At 48.1% G+C, this 23773-nt stretch overlaps 1 protein-coding gene across 4 annotated transcripts in view; it reads right to left on the minus strand.

The window, feature by feature from the left end:
• TppII (Tripeptidyl-peptidase II) overlaps positions 1-18045 on the minus strand; it is a 362245-nt gene extending 344200 nt beyond the window's left edge. The window contains exon 1 of one of the 4 annotated variants that reach the window (XM_067100130.1): positions 17700-18045. In XM_067100130.1, the coding sequence (XP_066956231.1) occupies positions 17700-17872 (173 nt within the window). In that variant the 5' untranslated portion in view covers positions 17873-18045. Of the gene's footprint in view, positions 1-17304; positions 17598-17699 lie in introns of those variants that run through there. The other 3 variants (XM_067100128.1, XM_067100131.1, XM_067100129.1) reach the window with 3 other exon arrangements.
• Positions 18046-23773: the final 5728 nt, after the last annotated feature.

Genomic DNA, 23773 nt, shown 5'->3' on the forward strand with positions numbered 1-23773 from the left:
TCCGGTATGGCTTTTCCCAGGTTTAGGGGAGTATGCCAGGGGCCTTTGCCTAAGAGAATCAGCAGGATGGACAGCAAGCTCCTCCCCCAACACTTCACTATTATCACTCACTTTACGCTCCATATGCGTTTGCACTGAAGCCCCTATCTGAGACACTGTGTTCACTAGCAATTTGAACTTGTGATCGAATATAGACTCCAGACTGGCAATGGCATTGGGGTCAGGAGCAAGAGAGCTGGGTAAAGGATCAGCTGGCACAGCTGAAGAGGTGGGAATGGGGGAAGTAGATTCCTAATTAGCTACAGTCTTGTCATGCTCAATGGTCGCTTTTCTCTTCATAGTTATGCCTCTCTAGTTTTGATAGATGAGAATTTAAAATCTTCCACTTCTTTGGATCCCAATCCTCACATTGAGCACATGGTTTTTCTAACGAACATACCTGACCCCTGCAAGTTGTGCAAAAAGTATGTAAATCATACCTAGCTGAGGTTAACCTCGTATTGCAGCCTTTGCTGCAATACTGAGTACTAGTCGTACTTGTGTCTAACATCGTCGTTAAACAAGTTGATAAAGTTCAAAGTCACAATCAAGAGGTCAAATCCATGATAATTCAAGGTTTTAAGTAAAACCCTATCTATCTATATTGCCGAACAGCTACCGAAAGCAAAAATACTTCACCGATCAAGTTACAACCTGAAAACCAGCAAAGCATTGAATTTCAAATTCAGCTGCTGCTCACAACCTTGTCGTAAGCTGGGAGAAACAAATTGAAGCCATTTGTTCAGTTCTTCCTCTTCTTCCACGAAAGTGGGCAGGGTTAGTCACCTACATGAAAACAAAAGAATCGCTACTGTGGGTTTCAAATTTTAGTTGCCGATGCTAGAAACTGTTAGCTATGTAATTGTCTAGCGAGTCAATTATATTAAAAGTGCATTTAGTCCCGAAAAGGATATGAAAACAGTAATTTGTGAATATTTCTCCATGAAAATACCGTGAATAGGCAAATTTTCCGTGAATAATGTGTACATATGTTCCACAGAGAAATCCATGAATACGTGAAGCCTCAACTCTGGAACTGCGAATAGGCGAGGGTCAACTGTATGTAGTTTTTATACATAAATATTGCTTCATAATACAACAATTTCTTAACTAACTATACAAACCTGAGGTCCTTTACATTAGGAATTACTTTCAGTGAAGCTGGAAACAGCTGTTGAACTTTTGAACAAGGTGTTTATGCAGTTAACTACCTTCTGGGAGGCAGGAGTTCTGCCTACCCGGATGTAAACATTCCAATTTGCCTTCCGGCCCAGGTGTCAGATTGAGGGGTGGCATGAGGTGGGCATGAAATGTATTGTAAAGGACCTCAGGTTTGTATAGTTAGGAAAAGTACAATTTAGTTTAAAAAATTGTGATTTGTTCCAACACGACATACAAACCGTCAGTCCTTCAAATTAGGAAGACTCCCTCCTGGTTGGAGGGAGGAATCTGAGTGAGTCTATAAACTGACTGGAGTTGCTACACCTTGTGTTCCCTTCCTGGTCGATAGAGCAAGGAAGGGAAAACTGCCTCTGACAAATGATCGGGTTGTAAGAAACACAAAATCGATTGCCAGATTTCTGGGTCCCTTTGCATGAATGAGGAAAAGTCAGTTCAAGCAAAGTAGGCTAGGATGGACCTTGATAGTCGGCGACATTAAGGCAAATACAAGCATTGGGTTTGTCTTATTATCGTGATCTCCTTCCTCCCCCTGCTAGAGGAAGGAGTGAGTTTGCTTCTATGATCCTGAAAGGAAATAGAACGGAAGCTCAAGTTGTATGCTTACCTGCATCGACGGCCAGATCTAGCATGTAACAGCATGTTCGCTCCCTGCCCGTAGGAAGAGAGCTATGATGAAGAGGAGGAAGAAAGGCCAGTCACTCCACATTCATTCTCCCACCCAAAACCGTACATCTTAGGTAAGATGCAACCTGTCCTGTTAGAGGAGCCGGGTAGGCTACACAACTAGTTGAGCAGCCACCACAGGACCCTAGAAAAAAGTCTCCAAGGACTTGTGGGCAATATCCCATAGAAGGAAGTGAAGGTGGTTTGTTGGGACCACACCCCCGCCTTCAAAACCTGTGGAACCGACAGGTTCTTCCCAAATGCGAGGGACGGATCAATGCTGCAGACTTTGTGAGCTCACGGGCAAAGCGTATTGGTGTCGTCCTCTTCAGCAGCAGAGTATGCTCTCCTTATCATCTCACGAAGTCAGAAAGAAATCGTGTTCTTGGACATTTCTTTCTTGGTCGAGCCAGCGCTAACAAAGAGTCGTTGACACTCAGGCCAGAGATGGCGAGTTCTCCTCAGGTAGCAATGCAGCAGTCTAACAGGACACAATAGCATCTCGTCTGGATCATTACCTACGAAGTACGCTAGGGAGGGGATCATGAAGGACTTGAACTGAGTGTCAGGGACCGATGGGTTCTGAGTCTTCACTACGAAGTTCAGAACGAAATCGAGTGTAACTGATCCCCATCCCCTCAAGTGTTTAACATCAAAGGAAAGTCAGTGAAGTTCGCCAACTGTCTTTGCCAATGCCAGGGCAAGCTGGAAGACGGTCTTGAGGGTCAGATCCCTGTCTGACGACTCTCGCAAAGGCTCGTACAGTGCATAAGTCAGGCTCCTTGGAACGAGAGTCAATTCCCACACAGGGGGCCTGAGGTCCCTGGGTGGGCAAGACCTCTTGAAGCTTCTCACCAGTAGAGATATCTCAGATGATTAGGAGATATCTACCCCTTTCAGCCGCAAGACTAGGCCGAGTGCGGCCCAACAGCCTTTTACTGCTGAAACGGGGAGAAGCTTCTCTTGGCAAAGAAAGACGAGGAAGTCCGCGACCTGATGAACAGTAGCTACGACCAGCGAGATATCCCATCCACGACACCAACCACAGAAGACGGACCACTTTCCCTGGTATACTGATGCGGAGGACTGAGGTATCCAGCCATCTCCACTGCTGAGCGACGCGAAAAGCCTCTCACTCGCAGGAGATGGTGAAGACAGGGACTGCACTGCCTGGTGATACTGCTCGACGTGGGGTTGACACAGCAGGTTCGGAAAGGGGGAGGATCTCTCTCGGTGCCTTGGAAAGGAGAGCTAGCAGGTCGGGATACCAAATGGCCTCAGGAGCCACCAGAATCATCCTGAGATTTGGGGTGATCATCACTTGGCTGATCACCCTGCGAATCAGACAGAATGGAGGAAAGGTGTAGACGTTGAGATTGTCCCACGGATGTTGGACTGCATCCTCTGCAGTGGCCTATGGGTCCGGCACCACTGAGCAGAAGACGTGAAGTTTTCTGTTGTGCCGGGTAGCGAACATATCAATGACTGGATGCCCGCACAGGTCAAACAACCTTTCCGTGAAGTCTGAGTGAAGGGACCATTCTGTCCTGATCACCTGATTCTGGCAGCTGAGCTTGTCTGCCACTACTTTCCTCCTGCCTGGAATGTACCTGGCTGACAGCTCTACTGAGTGAGCTAGCGCTGATTCGTGCACCTGCACTGTCAACTGGTGAAGCGGAGACACACTAGACCCCCCCTGCTTGTTGACGTATGCAACTACTGTGGTGTTGTCGCTCATCAATACCACAGAGTGTCCCATTACTTGATCCTGGAACTCTTGGAGAGCCAGGAAGGCTGCCCTGAGCTCCACAATGTTGATGTGAAGGTGCTTGTCATCTCGATGCCACACCCCTTAAGTCAGCAACTCCTCCAGGTGTGTGCCCCATCCCACGGCTGATGCGTCTGAGAACAGAAGCATGTCTGGAGGGGGAGTATGGAGACACTCCTATTAGAAGGTTCCTGTCGTCCATCCACCAGTCTAGGTCCTCTCTCACTTCCTCGCAAAGAGGAATGAGAAAGGACTGGGGGTCCAGAGACTGGGACCAAAACTCCTTCAGCCGTCACTGCAGAGACTGAAGGTGAAGACGCCCATGAGGGACCAGCTTCTCCAGTGACGACCTGCCATTGCCGAACTGGCTGTTCCTGCCGAGACAGAAACAGCTGTGCTGCCTTCCTGAATCTGCTGATACGAGAGTCCGAGGGGAAAACTTTCGCTGCTACTGTATCTATCAGCATGCCCAGGTACTTATCCTCTGCTTAGGGTTGAGATCCAACTTCTCAGGATTTACTTCAATCCCAAGATCGTGGCAAAACTAGAGGAGCCGATCCCTGTCCTGTAGCAACTACAAACGGGAGCTCGCCGAGACCAGCCAATCATCGAGATACCTCAACAGACGTGTCCTGTTCGAATGGGCCCAAGCTGACAACAGAGTGAACACTCCTGTGAACACCTGGGGAGCAGTCAAGAGCCCAAAACAGAGTGCCCTGAATTGGAAGACAGTGTCCCCGAGGATAAAGCGAAGGTACTTGTGAGCAAGTCCACCGTAAGCATGAAGTTGTTCTCCCTGATGGAGGCGAACACAGATCGTGCCATCTCCATCATGAACCAAGTCTGGCAAACAAAATGGTTCAGGGGAGAGAGGTCTATGACCAGTCTCATCCAACCCCCTGAGGCTTTCTCTATGAGAGAGATCCGGCTGTAAAAGCCTGGGGACCAATCTGACATGACTTCTACAGAACCCTTGCTCAGCATGGCCTGCACTTCTTCCATCAGTGTGATGTCCTTCGGAGATCCAGGAAAGTAGGCATGGAGACAGACTGGTATGACGGTGAGGGGTGGCCGAGTAGTAGATATCCCTCCCAAGGACACCCACTATCCGGGTCTTGGCTCCCTATCACTGCCATGTTGCCCAATGGTTCGATAGACAACCCCACCCACCTTCGGCAGCAGTTGGGGGGGAACGCCACCCCTAGTGTTTCCCCTTCTTCTTCTTCGCTTTGCCCCCTTTACCAGACTGGAAAGTGGGCTGAAAGGGTCATGATTGCCCACCCTTTCCGAAGGAAGAAGAAGCATGGGTGTTCCCGCAGGATCCCTTCAAAGTCTGGGACTTCTTAGGGGCCAAGGAAGTGTTAGCCTGGCCCAAAGGCCGGGCCACAGTGGAGCGCAAAGACCTGGAGGTCTTAGCCACTGCCTGGTGGACAAGGCAATCACTGTCATTGGCCCGACGCTTATCCACCGCAGCATCTACCAACTCCCTAGGGAAGAGAGACGCAGAACCCAGCAATGGTCTGTTCCGTAGGGTCACTGCCAACTCGGGTCCCACAGACCTGGCGAAGTGAGGAAGAATAACGTCTCTTCGCTTATGAACCAGGTTGGCCCCCAAGTTTGCCATCTGGTTGGCAAAATAGGAGATGGCTCTACCTCCAGACTGGCACAGGCTCCTGAAAGCTGAGTCGTCCCCGGATACAATAGCGCACAAGGAGGCAGCCACTTTGGAGACTGCCTGGAGAGCCCCCATGGTGGTGGCTTCCAATGTTGTTGCCTCTTGCTGCGAAAGGCAGATACCTTCCACAGTTAGCTGCTGCAATGAGAGACCCGGGCCTAGACGGACTAGGTCCAGGTCAACTTGTTTAGGCAGCAATGTCCCTTCTGAGGGTGTGTAGAATTGTTCCTATTGAGGCAGAGGAGGGGGAAGCAATTTTTCAGAGCGGTTTGAACGAAGCAAATTGTCTTGCCCAGACACAAGACTATTGAGGCGCGAAGGACGATCCACAGATGAGGCCGCGGTCCCTTCCCAGAGGTTGTAGTGCTGACAAATCAGCACCACAGGGGTGTCCACATCCTGGGGAGGAGGACCCTCGAGTCCTTGAAAGGTGTGGTCCTCCGGATCTACTCTTCCAGCAGGAGGGAGAACCTCAACAGACCCCTGGGATCTTTCCTGCACTGCACTGGCATACAATCTGGTTGATCCAAGAACTGAGCCAGGGACATAAGCCTTTGTAGTCAAACTCTGGGGAGACGACTCACCAGAGTTCCCCCTATCCAACTCACACCTTCTAGGAGAAGCCCAGGAGACTGAGGGGACAGGAGAGGAGGATTGGGCAGGAGGATTGGGCACCCCTGCTGGTCCTGCTGGCAGAACCAGCAGGAGAAGTGGGCCGAGAGCGGTCACCAACCCACGGTGATGACAGCAACTCGGGTTGAGAGTTGTCCCAAGGAGAGCAGAACAGTTCATGGGAGTCAAGCCAGGCGCTCAACTCCACTGAGCCAGGATGGCCACGCAAACGTAACCGGGGACTGGGAGGAGTCAAACACACGGCTGGCTGGTGAGAACATGCGCTGTCCGCTAGATGGGGCCCCTGTCTTCTTTGAGGCTGGAACCTCGTGAGAAGGCTGAGCAAGGGACCTCTTCTCCATCTCGCTAGGTGTTCAGACTCGAGAGGCTGACGCACCTTCCCGGGAACCCTGCTTGGCACTTAAGGAAGTGCCAGCAGGAAGAGCCGAGACACCGGCTTGTCCAGGCTCCTTCTCTCATCTTGTGCCTGTGTCAGTAAGGAGAGAGGTCTCTCCGGTACCGGTCCGGGGTGCCCGGGTCTCCTTAGAGACCCGGGTACTCGGCGTGGCTGGAGAACGAGCGTCCGACACAGTGCCAGCCCTAGAAGCAGACTTCTTCAGCACAGCAAAGGGTGTGCAAACTGAGTTCTGCATGCCCTCGGCTCCCGAAATGACTGACCCAGGGATCAATGATTCAGTTCCCTGAGCCGATGGTCGGGAAGAGCCGACAAGAGATCCCTCTGTGGAAGGAGGCCGTCCCTTAGAAGTCCCAGGGCAGGACTTCTGGAGGGGGGGACAGCCTTCTTCTTCCTCGACTGACGAGCCTCGGAAGAAGTGGAAGAGGTAGCAGACAACGACGAAGACGAAGACAATGAAGATGACGGCACCTTCTGAGACCTCTTCTTCGACTTCTTTGTCATTTTCTTCAGGATGGCAGTCAGTCCCCCATCCAAGAGGGAGCAGCAGAAGGTGCAGGAGCAATCGGGGGGCCAAGGAAGCAGGAGTAACCTGGGCAGCGGAGACGTCAACAATCAAGCCAGCGGTGACTGGGGCAGGCGGAGCAGCGCGGGAGCCAGGGAAGCCAGGCGTCGAGACATGAGTTGTCGGCACAGGCGGAGCAGGAACAGGAGCCAGAACAGGCTGAGAGCCAGGTAAGCCAGGAGCTGGGACTGGAGTGGGGTAGGAGCGGAGGTTGGCAACAGCAGGAATAACAGGAGCAAGAACTGTGATGTAGGACACAGATGGAAGTTACCATACTGGAGGGGCCTGGCATGGATAGCGGGGCCAGGAAGCCAGGCGGCAGCAGCACAGAGTGAAGAGAAGCAGGAGCGGCTGTTACCTGGGTACCCAGGTACGAGGTGACAGTCACTGGCATTTTAGCGACGGAAGTCATGGTGACTGTAGACACAGTGGCAGTAGCTGCAGCATGGTGACCACTGGAGCACCAGACAGATGGGACAGCAGGCCCTCCAACGACGGGACATCAGGTAGAACCAGGTGATGCCAGGTAGAAGTAGGGTCTGGAGCCTGCCCACCAGGAGGTCTCTATCGCCAAACCTGAAGACAAGGTCTGGTCACTGAAGGGAGTCTCTACTCGCTCCGGGGGAAAAGATTTTCCGCCCGGAGTGAGGAGAGGCCCCTCGAGAGGATGTCCAGATCATCCGCTCCCCCGCGGCCTTCAACACCTGATGAAGTGAGTGAAGAAGACGAAGGGGAGTCCTCACCAGAAAGAGAGGCAGCAAGAAGGGAAAGCTTGCCGGGAGGGAGAAAAGATCCCAGCAGATCAGCCACCACTGGGAGTCATCGGGGAGGGTGTATAACCCTCAGATGACGCCTTGATGGGCTTCCTTCGGTACTGTCCCCTCCCCTCAAACTTTACCCACTATTTGGCAGACCAGGAACAACACTCAGAACACAGTGAAGTAAACAAACACACACCCCCTGCAAAAAGAGCAAAGGGCGTGTGGGTCCATGTCAATACTAGATCGAAAGCTATTACACTTCTTACTGCCTACACGAGGGCAAACACGCTGGGGGAAGGTGGGCTTACAAGGTTTATCAAAAGCTTTCATAATAACAAACAACAAGAAAAAGATCCCACTGGGGTTAAATCAGCTGAACAGAAGTCAGGGCAGTGAGCGAAGAAACACATCCACACCCAGTGATGGCTGAAAGCAAATGGGAATGTTTACATCTGGGCAGGTGGGACTCCCGCCTCCTGGGTGGTAGTTAACTACCTAAACACCTTGTTCAAAAGTTCAATGGCCATTTCCAGCTTCACTGAAAGTAATTTCTAATGCAAAGGACCGACGGTTTGTATATCGTGTCGGAACAAACTTCCTTTACTGAAACCATACAAATAACAATGTTTTTTCCAATTATCTTGTAAATGAAAAACCAAAGGCTGGTGACCCAGTGTACTTAAGAAAGGGTCAGCTTCTTACCTATGGCTATAAGGAAAAAACTCATAATTTTTTAAGTAAATTGTATTTTTCCTAACTATACAAACCCGAGGTCCTTTACATTAGGGATTACTTTCAGGCGTAGGCTGGAAACGGCTGCTGAACTTCAAACAAGGTGGTTAGGCAGCTGACTACTGTCCAGGAGGTGGGAGTACCACCTGCCCGGATGTAAACATTCCAATTTGCCTTTCGGCCCCGGTATCAGATTGAGGGGTGGCATGAGGTGGGGATAAAATGTAAAGGACCTCGGGTTTGTATAGTTAGGAAAAATACAATTTACTTTAAAAACTGTGATTTGTTCCGACACAATATACAAACCCTCGGTCCTTTACATTAGGAGACTTACTGGTTGGAGGGAGGAATCTGAGTGAGTCTCTAAGAACTGACTGAAGTTCACCACCTTGTCTTCCCTTCCTGGTCGTGAGAGCGAGGAAGGGAAAAACTGCCTCTGACAAAAAGACCGGGTTGTAAGAAACGCAGGATCAGTTGTCAGACTTCTGGGTCCCTTTGCATGAAAGAGGAAACGTCAGTTCATGCCAAGTAGGATAGGAAGAATTTGGCGTCAGATGACATAAAGGCAAATACAAGCACTGGGTTTGTCTTATAGTCATGGTCTCCTTCCCTCCCCTTGCAAGAGGAAGGAGTGGGGTTGCTTCTATTAACCTGAACGGAAAACAGAATGGGAGCTCCCATTGGGTGCTTACCTGCATCAACCGCCAGATCCAGCTTGTAACGGCACGTCCGCTCCCTGCCCGTGGGAAGAGAGCCAGGATGGGGAGAAAGAAGATAGGCCAGTCACTCCACATTCATTCTCCCAATCAACCATACAACTTAGGCGAGATGCAACCTGTCCTGTTAGAGGAGCCGGGTAAGCTACACAACTTGTTGAGCAGCCACCACAGGACCCAAGGAAAAAGTGTCCAAGGACTTGTGTGCAATATCCCAGAGGAAGAAGGAGGTGAAAGTAGTCTGCTGGGACCACACCCCCACCTTCAGCACCTGTGACACCGACATGTTCTTCTGGAATGCGAGGGACGGACCAATGCTGCGGACCTCGTGAGTTCTCGGACGAAGCGTACCGGTGTCATCTTCTCCTGCAGCAGAGTACGCTCTCCTTATTGTCTCACGAAGCCAGAAAAAGATGGTGTTCTTGGACACTTCTTTCTTGGTCGAGCCAGTACTAACGAAGAGTCGTCGACACTCAGGCCAGAGGTGTCAAGCCCTCTTCAGATAGCACCGCAGCACTCTAACAGGACAAAGTAGCATCTCGTCTGGTTCACTGCCTACAAAGTCCTCTAGGGAGAGGATCGTGAAGGACTCGAACTGTGCGTCAGGGACAGAAGGATTCTGAGTCTTCGCTTCGAAATCTGGGACGAAATCAAGAGTAACTGATCCCCATCCCCTCGAGTGTTTTACATTGAAGGAAAGTCCGTGAAGTTCGCCAACTCTCTTCGCCAATGCCAAGGCTAGCAGGAAGACGGTCTTGAGGGTCAGATCCCTGTCCGACGACTCTTGTAAAGGCTTGTACAGTGCACAAGTCAGACTCCTTAGGATGAGAGTCACATCCCACGCAGGGGGCCTTAAATCCCTGGGTGGGCAAGACCTTTCGAAGCTTCTTTTTAGTAGAGATATCTCAAAAGAGGAGGAGATGTCTACTCCTTTCAGCTGCAAGACTAGGCCGAGTGCGGCGCGGTAGCCTTTCACAGCTGAAAAAGAGAGAAGCTTCTCTCAGCGAAGGAAGACAAGGAAGTCCGCGACCTGCTGAACAGTAGCTCCGAACGGAGAGATATCCCTTCGACGACACCAACCACAGAAGATGGACCACTTTCCCTGGTATACCGCTGTGGAGGATCGTCTGAGGTATCCTGCCATCTCTGTTGCTGCGCAACGCGAAAAGCCTCTCGCTAGCAAGAGATGGTGGATAACCTCCAGCTGTGAAGACACAGGGAATGCACTGCCTGGTGGAACCGCTCTGCGTGAGGTTGACACGGCAGGTTGGGCCAGGGGGGAATCTCTCTCGGCGCCTCGGAGAGGAGAGCTAGCAGGTCCGGATACCAAACGGCCTGGGGCCATTTGAGTGCCACCAGAATCATTCTGAGATTCGGGATGATCATCACATGGCTGATCACTCGGCAAATCAGACAGAACAAGGGAAAGGCGTATACGTCGAGCTTGTCCCACGGGTGCTGGAATGCGTCCTCCGCAGTGACCCATGGGTCCCGCATGACAGAACAGAAGACCTGGAGCTTTCTGTTGTGCCAGGTGGCGAACAGATCGATGGCTGGACCCCCCCCAACAGGTGGAACAGCCTTTCCGCTACCTCCGAGTGGAGGGACCATTCGTTCCCTACCACTTGGTTCTGGTGGATGAGCTTGTCTGCCATGACATTCCTCTTGCCTGGAATGTACCTGGTTGACAGCTCTACCGAGTGAGCCATGGCCCACTTGTGCACCTGCATCGTCAACTGATGAAGTTGGCGGGACACCAGGCCCCGCTGCTTGTTGACGTATGCCACTACCGTGGTATTGTCGCTCATCAGTACCACGGAGTGTTCCATCCTCAATCCCGGAACTCTTGGAGGGCTAGGAAGGCTGCCTTGAGTTCCAGGATGTTGATGTGAAGGCGCTTGTCATCTTGGTGCCACACTCCCGAAGTCAGCAACTCCTCCAGGTGTGCGCCCCATCCCTCGGTCGATGCATCTGAGAACAGTAGCATGTCCGGAGGGGGAGTATGCAGGGATACTCCTATCAAGAGGTTCCTGTCATCTGACCACCAGCGAAGGTCCTCCCTCACCTCCTCGGAAAGAGGGATGAGGAAGGACTGGGGTCTCGGGACTGGGACCAATATTCCTTCAGTCTCCACTGAAGAGACTGCAGGTGAAGACGCCCATGAGGTACTAGCTTCTCCAAAGACAACAGGTGACCGATGACGACTTGCCATTGCCGGGCTGGCTGCTCCTGTTGTGACAAGAACAGCTGTGCTGCCTGCCTGAACTTGCTGATACGAGAGTCTGAGGGAAAGACTTTCGCTGCCACCGTGTCTATCACCATGCCCAGGTACTTTATCCTCTGCTTGGGGATGAGATCTGACTTCTGGAGATTCACCAAGATCCCTAGATCCCGGCAGAACTTGAGGAGCCGATCCCTGTCCTGTAGCAACTGTGAGCGAGAGCCCGCCAGGACTAGCCAGTCGTTGAGATACCTCAGTAGACGTATCCTGTGCGAGTGGGCCCAAGCTGACAGGAGAGAGAAGACTCTTGTGAACACCTGGGAAGCAGTCGAGAGCCCGAAACAAAGCACCCTGAACTGGAAGACCGTCTCCCCAAGGACAAAGTGGAGGTACTTGCGAGAGGATGGACGAATGGGTATTTGGAAATACGCATCCTTCAGGTCCACCGTAAGCATGAAGTCGTTCTCCCTGATGGAGGCCAGCAAAGACTGCGCTGTTTCCATCGTGAACCGAGTCTGGCGAACGAAACGGTTCAAGGGAGAGAGGTCTATGACCGGTCTTCATCCCCCTGAGGCTTTCTCTACGAGAAAGACATGGCTGTAAAAGCCTGGAGACTGGTCCGACACGACTTCTACAGCACCCTTGCTCAACATGGCTTGCACTTCTTGCTGTAGTGCGGTGTCCTTCGAAGATCCTTGGACATATATTTGGAGATGGACCGGAGTGTAGGTGAGGGGAGGCCGAGACTTGAAGGGTAGTAGATATCCCTCCCAAAGGACATCCACTATCCAGGCCTCGGCTCCATGTCGCTGCCATGTTTCCCAATGGCTTGACAGGCACCACCCCACCTTCGGCAGCTGTTGGGGGGGAACGCCGCCCCTAGCGTTTCCCCTTCTTCTTCTTCCCTTTGCCCCCTTTACCGGCTTGGAAAGTGGGCTGAAAAGGACGTGAGAGACCCCCCCTTCTCGAGGAAGAAGGAGGTTGGGTGTTTCCTTGGGACCCCTTCGAAGACTGCAACTTCTTAGGGGCAGAGGAAGTGCCAGCCTGGCCCGAAGACCTGGCCGCATTGGAATGCGAAGACCCAGAGGTCTTGGCCACTGCCTGGTGGACAAGCCGGTCACTGTCATCTGCCTGGTGTTTGTCTACCGCGGCATCCACCAACTCTCTGGGGAAGAGAGAGGAGGAACCCAGCAATGGTCCATTCCTAAGGGCAATTGCTGACTCGGGACCTAGAGACCTGGAGAAGCAAGACAGAACGGCATCTCTCCACTTCAGAACCAGGTTTGCCCACAGGTTTGCAGTCTGGTGGGCGAGGAAGGAGAAAGCCCTACCCCCAGACTGGCACAGTCTCCCAAAGGCGGAGTCCTCCCCAGGTACAATGGCGGCCGAGGAAGCAGCTACCTTCGATACTGTGAAGGACCACAGATCGAGCCAGGGGACTGATTGGAAGGCCGCCATGGCGTTGGCTTCCAGGGTTGCAGCTTCTTGCTGGGAGAGATAGATACTCTCTGCAGTAAGCTGCTGCAACTTCAGATCCGGATCCAGACGAGTCAGGTCTGGGTCAACCTGTTTAGTCAGCAACGCCCCTACAACTAGAGTGTAGAAGCGCTTCTGGTGAGGCAGGGGGGGGGGGAGAAGCTTATCCGAGCGGCCTGATCAAAGTGAGCTGTCTTGCCCAGACACAAGACTGTTCACTTGGTTGAGGACCTCCTCGGCAAGCGTGGACCATGGCAGCCCCACCAAAGCCTTGGGTTCCTTCTTGGGTCCCCAAAAGGATTCGGGGTGCGAAGGACGATCCACAGAAGAGGCCGTGGTCCCTTCCCCGAGGTCATTGTGCTGATGAATCAGCTCAATAACCTCTGCAAAAGTCCTCTGTATCTCGGGGGTGTCCGCATCCTGGGGCAGAGGACCCTCGAGTCCTTCCAGAGCGTGGTCCTCCCGATCTACTCTCCCTGCAGGAGGGAGAACCTCGGCAGACCCCGTGATCCTTCCTGGACCACGCAGGCGTAAGACCTGGTCGAGCCAAGGACCGAGACAGGTTCGTACGTCCACGAGGTAGAACTCCGAGGAAAAATCGCCAGAGCTCTTCCTGTCTGACTTGAGCCCCTTGGAAGGAGTCGAAGAGGCGGAGGGGACAGGCGAGGAGGATCGGGTGCTCCCACTGGCTTTGCTGGCAGAACCAACAGAGGCAGTGGGCCGGGAGCAGTCACCAACCCACAGTGGTGACGGCAGCCCGGGTCGAGGAGAGTGCTTTTGCCTAGGCGAAGCAGTCTCCCGGCTCACATGAGCCGAGCCGCGCGCTCAGTTCCCCCAAGCCAGGGTGGCCGCATGGACGTGGCCGGGGACTAGGAGGAGTCGAGCATGCGTCTGGCTGGTGTGAGCCTGCGCTGTCCTCTAGACGCGCCCCAGTCTTCTTTGAGGCCGTAGCCTCTCGGGAAGACTGAGCAGGGGACCTCTTCTCCGCCTCTCCTGGCGTTCGGCCCTGAGGGGCCGAAACGCTATCCCGAGAACCTGACTTGGCACTCCCAGAAGTGCCAGCAGGAAGAGCCGGGGCACCTGAATGCCCGGGCTCTTTCTCTCGCCCCACGCCCTGGACTGTACGGCAAGAAGTTTCTCCCATACCAGCCTGGGAGCAACTCGCATACTGAGTGTCTGACATGGACTCGCTGGCCTTAGAAGCAGGAATTTCCTTAGGTGGGGACACCTTGGTCTGCATGCCCTTGGCTCCCGATGCGACTGACCCGGAGGTCAGGGCAGTGGTTCCCTGATCCGTGGATCGGGAAGAGCCGACGAGAGATTCCACTGCCTTCCCTGTGGAAGAAGGAAGTCCCTTGGAAGTCTTGGTGTGAGACTTCTTGGGGGGGGGGTTGGGGAGGCAGACTTCTTCTTCTTTGGCCGTGAAGCCTCGGAAGAAGAAGAAGAGGCAACAGACGAAGACAATGAAGAAGAAGAGGCGGCAGCAGACGAAGACGATGAAGAAGAAGAAGGAGAAGATGATGACACCTTCCTAGACCTCTTCTTCTTCGTCACCATCTTCTTCAGTATTGTCGTCAGGTCTCCAAACCAAGCAGGCGCAGCCGAAGACTCAGGAACAGGAGGAGGGGCTGCAGCAGAAGGCGCATCCCGGGCAGAGACTTACCTGGGCGGGAGCAACTGCGTGTTGGCCAGGAATGAAGTAGGCGGGGCCGGGAATGCAGGCACAGGTGGTGCGTGGGCAGCCAGGCCGGGCCGCGCCAGAGTCGAAGGTATGGGGAGAGGAACAGACGAAGTGCCGGGCTGGATTGAGAAGCGAGGAGCCGGAACCATAGTCGAAATCGGGCCAGGGACAGTCACATATGGTAGAGTTGACGTCACCATGTAGGAGGGGCCCGGTTACGTGAACGGGGCCAGGAACCCAAGAGGCAGCGGTACTGTGTGATGCACGGCAGGGGTAGCTGAGACCTGGGTATCCAGGTGCGAAGCTACTGACACCGGGAGCTTAGCGAACCCTGACATGGTGACCGAGGTTGTGGTGATTGTCGCTGCGGAGTGAGTGGTCACTGGAGCGCTGGACAGATGTGACACCAGTCCCTCCAGTGACGGTACGCCAGGTAGGCCCAGGTGTAGCCAGGTTGATGAGATGTCCGTTGCCTGGCTATCCAGCCCAAGACCTGAAGCAAAAGTCGGGTTAGGTTGGGAAGCCTCTACCCGCTCTGGAGGAAAAAATTCCCCTCCAGAATGGGAAGAGACCCCCGAGAGGGTGTCCCGGTCCACCTCTCCCCCACGCCCTTCCACAACCAATGAAACGAATGAGGAAGGAGAGGGTGAGTCCTCACCTGAAGGAGAGGGAGCAAGCAGGGAAAGCTCACCGGGAGGGAGAAACAAACCAGACACATTCGCCACTACTGGAGTCGTCGGGGACGTATTACCCTCGGGCGATTCTTTGGCAGGCTTACGACAGTAACGTCTCCTCCCCTCGAACTTCCTCCATTGCTTGGGGGACCAAGAGCAACACTCACTACAAGGAGCATCGCGCGAACACACACGCCCCCTGCAAGATGGGCAGAGAGCTTGTGGGTCCACGTCAACACTAGACCTAAATGAATTGCATTTCTTGCCTCCCACCCCGGGACACACACGCTGGGGATAGGAAGGCTTAGAAGGCTTGTCCATAATGATTAGCAAGAAAAATAACAAAGATTTCCCACAAAAAATAGAAGAAATAAGCAGTCAGGCAGAGAGCGTGAAGAACAACGTCCGCATGCTACGACGGCCGAATGCAAATTGGAATGTTTACATCCGGGCAGGTGGTACTCCCGCCTCCTGGACAGTAGTTAACTGCCTAACCACCTTGTTTTAAGTTCAACGGCCATTTCCAGTCTACGCCTGAAAGTAATCCCTAATGTAAAGGACTGAGGGTTTGTATATTGTGTCGAAACAATCTTCTTGTAAGCCAGTATACTGTATATAATTACAGTACACTTTCACTTGAAAATATATTTAAAAAAAAAAATAAAACTTGGTGGTTGTAAAACCTAAAGTGGTAAATGATTATCATACAAGGATGGGAGGGTACACTTGAGTGACAAAATAATATATCATTTTGCTGCTCAAAGATTTACAAAGACGCACTGGAAAAAAAAATTTAAGAACTTCCTCGATATTGCAGTACTGAATGCATTTATACTGTACCAAAAGAACACTGACAAGCCTGTTGAAAGATATGAATTTATTCATATGACAGTAGGAGCCCTTTGCTAAGACAAAGAAATTCATCCCTACCCACTGATCCTAGAATCACCTTTGTCACCCTCAAGTATCCACCCCAGTAATCATCTATCACACCTGTCAGATTCCTCACCTAGTCCCTCATCACCTGGACGGGGGACACAACACTGGTTTGCAAGACTGGAGGGGAGCAAAGGCTAAGACTGCGCGCTATATGCCCAAGTAGGTAAAAAAGTTGGTGCCCAGGATATAATGTAAGAATTCATGAAAAGTGTTGGCCTGAGCTGGACCATATTTTTGGGGAAAAGGACACTTAACAATGAAATGTGACAATGATGAATAAAGAATGAAGAAATCCCAATTACAGCCTAATATAAATAGTACAAAAAGATATACATTTATTTCTGATTTTGTTCAACTTTTACTGTATTTGGTAAGTAATATGATGGATATGATGGTTAAAATACACATACACACCCATTACACCAATGAATAATTACTGTATATTTTCTATATTTTTTCAGGGGTTAGTCCAAGATATAAGATCTGAATTATCTTGAAAATATGGTCTCTAGCAATCTGCAAATAAAAAGTTGTTTCTGAAAATGTTTTTTGTAACAAAGATATATTTCTTTTAATTTGAATTTTAAAAGAATTTTATATCTAATTATGAATTATTAATTGCTAAAGCTGAAGACTATACTGCTTACCTCTAGTTCAGTAATAATCACTTACATGCAAAATGAGCACTGTGTTTAGTACCAGCCCGTTGGGGGATGAATGTAAAAACAAACAAAAGACTGTTAATATCATAAACATATACAAAAGGCATAAACATAAGCAAATGGTGGTAAATAGGCCTATTAGTCGCCGACTGGTGGGAACCAGGCTGTGGTAGCTGGTAGTCTTAAGTTTTACCTATTAATCTGCAACATAAGATGATTCCAGTCACATAGGCCATAATACTAAGTGGTCAGTTAAATAATGAGCGAAAATAATGGTTCTAGGCTACTACATAACTAACATTGCAAACACATAATACTGCCGTTGTCCTTAAGCAGCAACCCCAGCCATCGGTGCGTTAGGCTAACCATAGTAGGCATTTGGGACAGAAAACGACCTGACCAGACCTACCTTTACCTGATCTTGCCTTGATCGTCGTACCCTTCTCTGACCATAGGCTTCACCCCCATAGACACCCCAAGAAAGCCGTGACCCCTACGTCTGCACATAACCTGTTACTTTTACCCAAAATCAAATCGTGGTGCGTTCATCAACATCAGGCCAACCGTTCGCTTCATCTTGAAAGCAAGGGCTCGAACGACAACAAAACCTGGCACTTGGCTGGTAGGTAACTTTTCAAGACTCACGAGTGGCTTCCAGTTAAATTCTGGGGCCTCGAGGTCTTTGCATTGTGGTCTCAGGACGTCATCAATAAGAGGCTAGAGTTAGGCTACGAGCCAGACCCCGTCTGGAGAAAGAGAAGGTTTGCCCACCTTAGCCAGGAATGATTGTCACCGACTCATGACTGCCCACAAAGTGCCTTTTCTTCAACAGAGAGAAAAAGAAAACACAATAGATATATTTCCACACAAAACCTTCACGCACACAAACAAGACCATGAACATACGGTTTCTATTTACCTTGGTAATAATCCCCAAGAAGGAAATTCACCCAACGGCTCTGTAGTCGACGCCATCTTTGTTGTTGTTCTTATTTTCCCAGCAGACGAAAGATTGTTTCCGAAAAAGACACTTATTCTGTGCAAACAAGTCCTTTGTAAGATCCTGAGGCCTTCCTTTACAGGAGACCTCATAACAGGTTTTAGACAACCACTATTGATATACAATGGCACAGAGTTACCTTAGACTAAGTTTATACATCTACGGTGGTAATACTATTTTTGGATTAAACCATAATTTATTTGTATTTGGCATTCGAAGTGCCTAAATTTATGAACAACATATCTGAACTAAAAGTCGTGCAATTAACGCATACACAAATTATTATATTAAAATAAGAATGACAACTAATATCTGGATTGCATGCATAACGTGCCTAAAACATTTTTGTGGTAATATAATTACGATCAAAGTCACAGAGTCCAGATAGATGATGAAATACAGCTACGTTCAGTACGCATACTTATACCACTTACTTAGACAGACAAAATCATATTAGACACCATAGTTTACAGTAATTTTTATAGTTTTATGGTCATTAATATAAACATAAGTAACATTTGCAACAGTTAAAAAAATTTCATATTCGTGAATTAAACGTGCGCCTCTTCACAAATGTTCATGGTGAACGCAAAATCTGGTTTCAAGAAGTCTTTATGTTTACTTCAGACGAACACGCTTTTTCTCCACGGTGTCATTGCAATTTGTCATGTAAACCATTTGTGTGTACGTTGTTGAGACGGCGAAATTATCAATTTAATCGATAAATTATACATTATAACCTGGTGAAAGAATCAAAGAAGCGACCCGACAAGGAGCCTCTGTTTTTGGACTGTTAATCTTTTTTGTAAACAGGATTATGTAAAAAGTCAGCTGTGGATATTTACAAATTCTGCGAAAGGTGGGTCTCCCAGTTGGCAAAAACTGGTTATATTTTGTGAGAGACAGGAATGTAGACTTTGGCCTTTCATTGGGGGGGGGGGTCGTCAAAAGTCAAAAGAGAATTTAACGTTGACCTTAACTTTTGAACTTCAAATATATGAAAAAGAGACTTTATATATGACACGAATGTTCAGTTAATAAAATCTAAATGTGGAATGAGGGTTTAATTAGCCTAAGATGTCAAGAGTCAAACTGAAATTGACACTTACCATAACTTTTGAATTATACGGCACAGGAAGTATTTGGCATGCATAATCCGTTATTTATATAACTGCACAAAGTGGGTTCATGGTCAATGTCACGCTAAGAGGTCAAAGGACAAATATAAATTTAATTTTGACCATAACTTTTGAACTAAATGAGATGGAAACTTTATATGTGGTATACATAATCTGAGTCATTGTTGAGAGTGAACTAGAGGTTTAACTATAGGTCAAAGTCATATTTAGAAGGCAAAGATCTATTGAGAGTCTAACTTGGTCCATAACTTAGAACTATGAGAGGCAGACTTCACCAGTGGCATGTAATCCACTAATGAATCCGATGTAGAGAGAGATGAAGGTCAAACCAAACTTGGATGTCAAAGAGAAAGGAACCTTTTGGGCGGTGGACTGCTCAGCCTTGGCGTGGGTTGCTGTCACCTGAACGTGTTCAAACCCATGCACATGATATGCAGTTCAATGTGATGTGTCCACATTTCATCTCACGTTTATTCGCCGTTATTTTCGTGCATGGATGTTCACTTGGGCATGAATAATCTGTCGACAATAGCCTTCTAGTTGCAAGAAGAGGAAGAGGATCTCCAAAAGGATATTTATAAGTATAGCTGGAAAAGAGTTATTGAGCAAAACAAAAAAAAAAAAAAAAAATCTGCCGGAAGACCTGCATCTTATAGCATGGTACTTCTTCCTCATAAATTGTGACATTCTATGTCAGTTTTTATTCGGCATTACTTCAGTATAAGAAAAGCTTCTCTTTTGCACCTTATGTTGCATTCTGTTCGTTTTTTCCTCTTGATCGTGTCATGGCATTATTTTTAACCAAATAAATATTGTGTCATCTAAAAGTTCTTCAAGATTTGTGTGCGTCCACTGAGATGAGTGAGTAGCCCTCTGATTGGTCTGCCATGATTGATTAAGTTTAGGCCATGCCTTTGCCACATTCGTTTCGCCTTGTAGTAAGTAGACTATTGTGTGTATATATATATGTGTGTGTGTGTGTATTGATGAGGAGGAAAGTTTTCGCTAAGAGATTACAAAATATGTCAAAGATCGGATTATTTCTTCACATTTATGTAAATATGATGTAGATACATTAGGTTCCCATTTGCAGAATTTATGCCTACACGCTACTTTGCCTCTATAAATCTATTTAAATAAATAGAGAGAGAGAGAGAGAGAGAGAGAATTTGATTTAACTGTAAATGGCACTGTCGAAACTGTAAATGACACTGTCGATATTTTAAACGTTAAGGAAGCACAACAGAAATTCACTGACGTATTTGCATTAATAGGTTATTTTTGCAAGTTTGTGGAAGTCCTAGATTTAGGAATGAACACATAGATTTTTACATTTTAATAATCAAGGATGGTATTAACACGTTTCATCCATCTCAATTGTTTTGAAAATTACGGCATGATGGAAAGTCTTTGATTCGCGCAAGCTTTTCTTATTTATTTAAAAATCTGTTTCTCGTCCTCTAGCCTAGACATATTCAGACAAAGTATGTATGCGATAAAGCGTCTTTGAACATCACGTAGATGGCACTGAGATTATCATAAAACTGTTAAAAAACAACATATTACTTCTCTTAGGAGTATGCACTATAGTAGATATATATTCTCCAGATCTTGAGCACGACTAAAGTGAAAATTGTGTATTTGAATCCAGTAGCAATAAGGGTAGTGCCACTGATTTCATGAGATACTGGTAGTTTGTCATGATACAGTGTACCCAAAATCCGGCTTCCTCATCTCAGCTCTGAATAAGCTAGGAAATGTGGCATAAATAATGTCCTAATTCGTAGAAACAGTTCTTATCACTTAACAGAAAAGAATGCTTGGAGGAAGCTGATGGTTTCATCTCTTTGCATTTTTTCCTGTTTCCTTGCGTCAATTTTTCAGCACATAATTTCGAGTCTTGCGCCCTGACTGCAGAGGAAGTCGGTCTTACAGTGCAGAGTAGTGAAATGAAGGCTGCCTTTTTTCTGTCTTCATATTATCAGATATTATCAGAAGCTGTTCATAAGAAACGGTTGTGAGTGAAATCTGGTAATAATATTCTTGAAATAAAACGAAAAGGTTTACAGAAGTAGGCTTTAGAGTTAAATCCTTAAAAACAATGTTTTACAGTGGAATGTGGTTGAAGAAAATAAAATTCTAACGAAAGATTTGTTATAAGTATGGTGAAAAATTGCTTGTGCATAATGGTTGCAGGAAGAAAAATTATATGAAGAAATGTTTCGTTTATACTGGCAATAGATCTTCTGTCATTTTAAAGATCTGCCCTTTGCCAGTTTTGACAGACCTTTTAAAACGGGAGAAGTACACTCTATGGCACTAGTTGCTTTCAATGAACCTTCGATAGAGTATCCTTAAATATAATGTTTCTCTAGATTTCTGTGGAGCAGCGTTTTATGACCACTAAGCAGTTGGATCTCTCTTCTAAATTCTTCCCAGTTTTTTTTTTTTCCTCGGATCACTTATCTACAAGCATACTGAAACACATTTATCATTATCACAATTAGATACTTACAAGTCTGCCATTTAATTAATGCTAAGAAATGTAGGCTGATAGTCTGTCTGATCATTATTTAACTGAACTAAAGTTAATGTTGCCAGAACTTTAAGTTGGAGAGCAAAGGTTGAAAATGTTGTTTATAGAGTAACTGAACCAATGAGAAGACCACATGAGGAGAAAATGGATAAGGTGTGAGCTAGGGTTAAAGATAAGAGATGGATGAAGTAGATTTTTTTGTATAAATTTATTCATGAAAACTAGTCATGGGGACATAGCGATTGTCTGAGAAAATAGAGGGATATGAAGAAGGAATAAAACAAATATGCGATAGGATGAGCCAATGAAAGGCTTTGTGAAGGAAAAAAATAATATTATTGGAGGTGCAGTAGCTTAACGTATGAGAAGATCGTGCGTAGGTATGCAAAAGGAATGATAGAGCGATCAAAAAGAAAGTACGACAAAAAGAAGTCAAGTAATAAAAATAGGAGAGAGGAGGAGCGCAAAAACTTTAGAGAGAGAGAGAGAGAGAGAGAGAGAGAGAGAGAGAGAGAGAGAGAGAGAGAGAAAAGAAATGTTTTACAGGGAAGTAAAGGCAAAGAGAAAGGTTAATGAATCAATGGATTTCAGAATAAGAGATGCAAAAATGGAGATGCTATCTGAAGTGAACGTACTCTTGGGGTGATGGGGTCTGTCTTTTGAAGATGTGTTACTTGTGGAAGGCAGAAGAGAGGCAGAGGCAAATGCTGCAGCAGTAAAAAGGGTCACCATAAGTTTTTGAGAATGCTTGTCATGAGGATGTAAGAGGTGTAGTACTTTTGAAGATGGAGAAAGAAAAAGAAAAAAACAGGATTGTAATGGGATTACAAGCGAGATCCTGCCGTTGACCAAGATTTCGACGGTATGTTCTGGATAAGGGAAAGGTTCCAAAGGAATAGATGAGAGGGATAATTATTCCATTGTTCCTTTATGATAGAGTTGTAAAGTCACCACATCGGCGCCATTAACTAAGTCTCCGCTGAGCATGTTTTCTTTGGTGACTTCCCATTTTCTTCAAGCTCAATTAGTCACGCCTAAAACGTGCCAGGTCACGCTTTTTAATCATTTTTACTTTATGAACCTTTTATACAAATGTCACTTACATTGTGTATCACATGTTTCTTCATTCACAGGCATCAAGACCACTATCCAGTTGTAGTTCTGTATGTTTTGTATTGTAACTTTGTACTCGTTCACTGTCTTATTATTGTTTATTGTTTCGACCTCAGGTCACAGTCAATTCCATTGTTACTCCAAAGGGGTGGCGTCAGTCGGCCGCTATATAAACTTATTGGATCTGTAATAAAGTCAATAACTTTACCTGCTCGTTTCTTTGACACCTTATAATGGTGACCCCGAGTATCCCAATGAGCCATTAGCGACTGAAATGGATAAGTTAGTCTTGGCTCCAGGATTTCTCCAAAACGCTCTTAGCGGCCCATAAACAATGGGCTGTAAACAGCGTTTGAGCGTGCTGACTCGATATGAAGAAGGAATACCCCACCAGCGACTAGGATGAACCACACGGCGCAAGGAAAAAATAATATTATTGACGCGAGTACCCCACTCCAGTAGATCGGTCAAAAGGAATGATAGATGGACAAAAAGATATCCCCTCCTTCATGCAGTTAAACGCGGACCCGTGGACTCGGAGGTTTACCTACCTCCCATCACACCCGCGCCCGCCCCGCATCGAGGCCCTCCCGGGAAGTAAATGCACCAGCGCCCTGAACACACGGACGGCCGAATAAGAGATGCAAAAATGGAGATGCCCTCACCTGAAGCTGCCGCCTTTGGGGGGGGGTCCCATCGATGTGGCTGCGGAGGGTGGAGAGCCACTTCAGAATCGCGGACCTGACGGACGAAATCCTACAGGTCACCATAAGTGCTTTTTGAACGCCCTTCCGGAGGATGTACAGAAAACTCATCTCGCGATGGAGAAAGAAAACACACACCCTCACGTTACAGCACCACAAAAGTTCCAAGATTTCGAAGCTTGCTTGCCCATCGCCGAAAGGTTCAAAGGAATAGATGAGAGGGATCGACCATTGTTCCTTTATGAAACCCACGCTAAAACATCAATTCAAGAGACGCATATCGTAAGCATGGTCGTAGATCTCCTGTCACTACCAGACTTGGGTGAAGAAAAGGGTGGCAAGAGATAAGCTTCACACGGGAAATCTACCTGTTTGAACTCCTCCCTAGTTATGCAACCAGATCGCTCACCCCTACACCATGCCTGTCGAGGACCTCATAGAGGTCCGGCGAAACATCTCATAGACTCTCAACAGAGGCAATTCAAGATGCTGAAAACAATG

This window comes from Macrobrachium rosenbergii, chromosome 56, assembly GCF_040412425.1.
Source record: "Macrobrachium rosenbergii isolate ZJJX-2024 chromosome 56, ASM4041242v1, whole genome shotgun sequence".
Classification (NCBI taxonomy): domain Eukaryota; kingdom Metazoa; phylum Arthropoda; class Malacostraca; order Decapoda; family Palaemonidae; genus Macrobrachium; species Macrobrachium rosenbergii.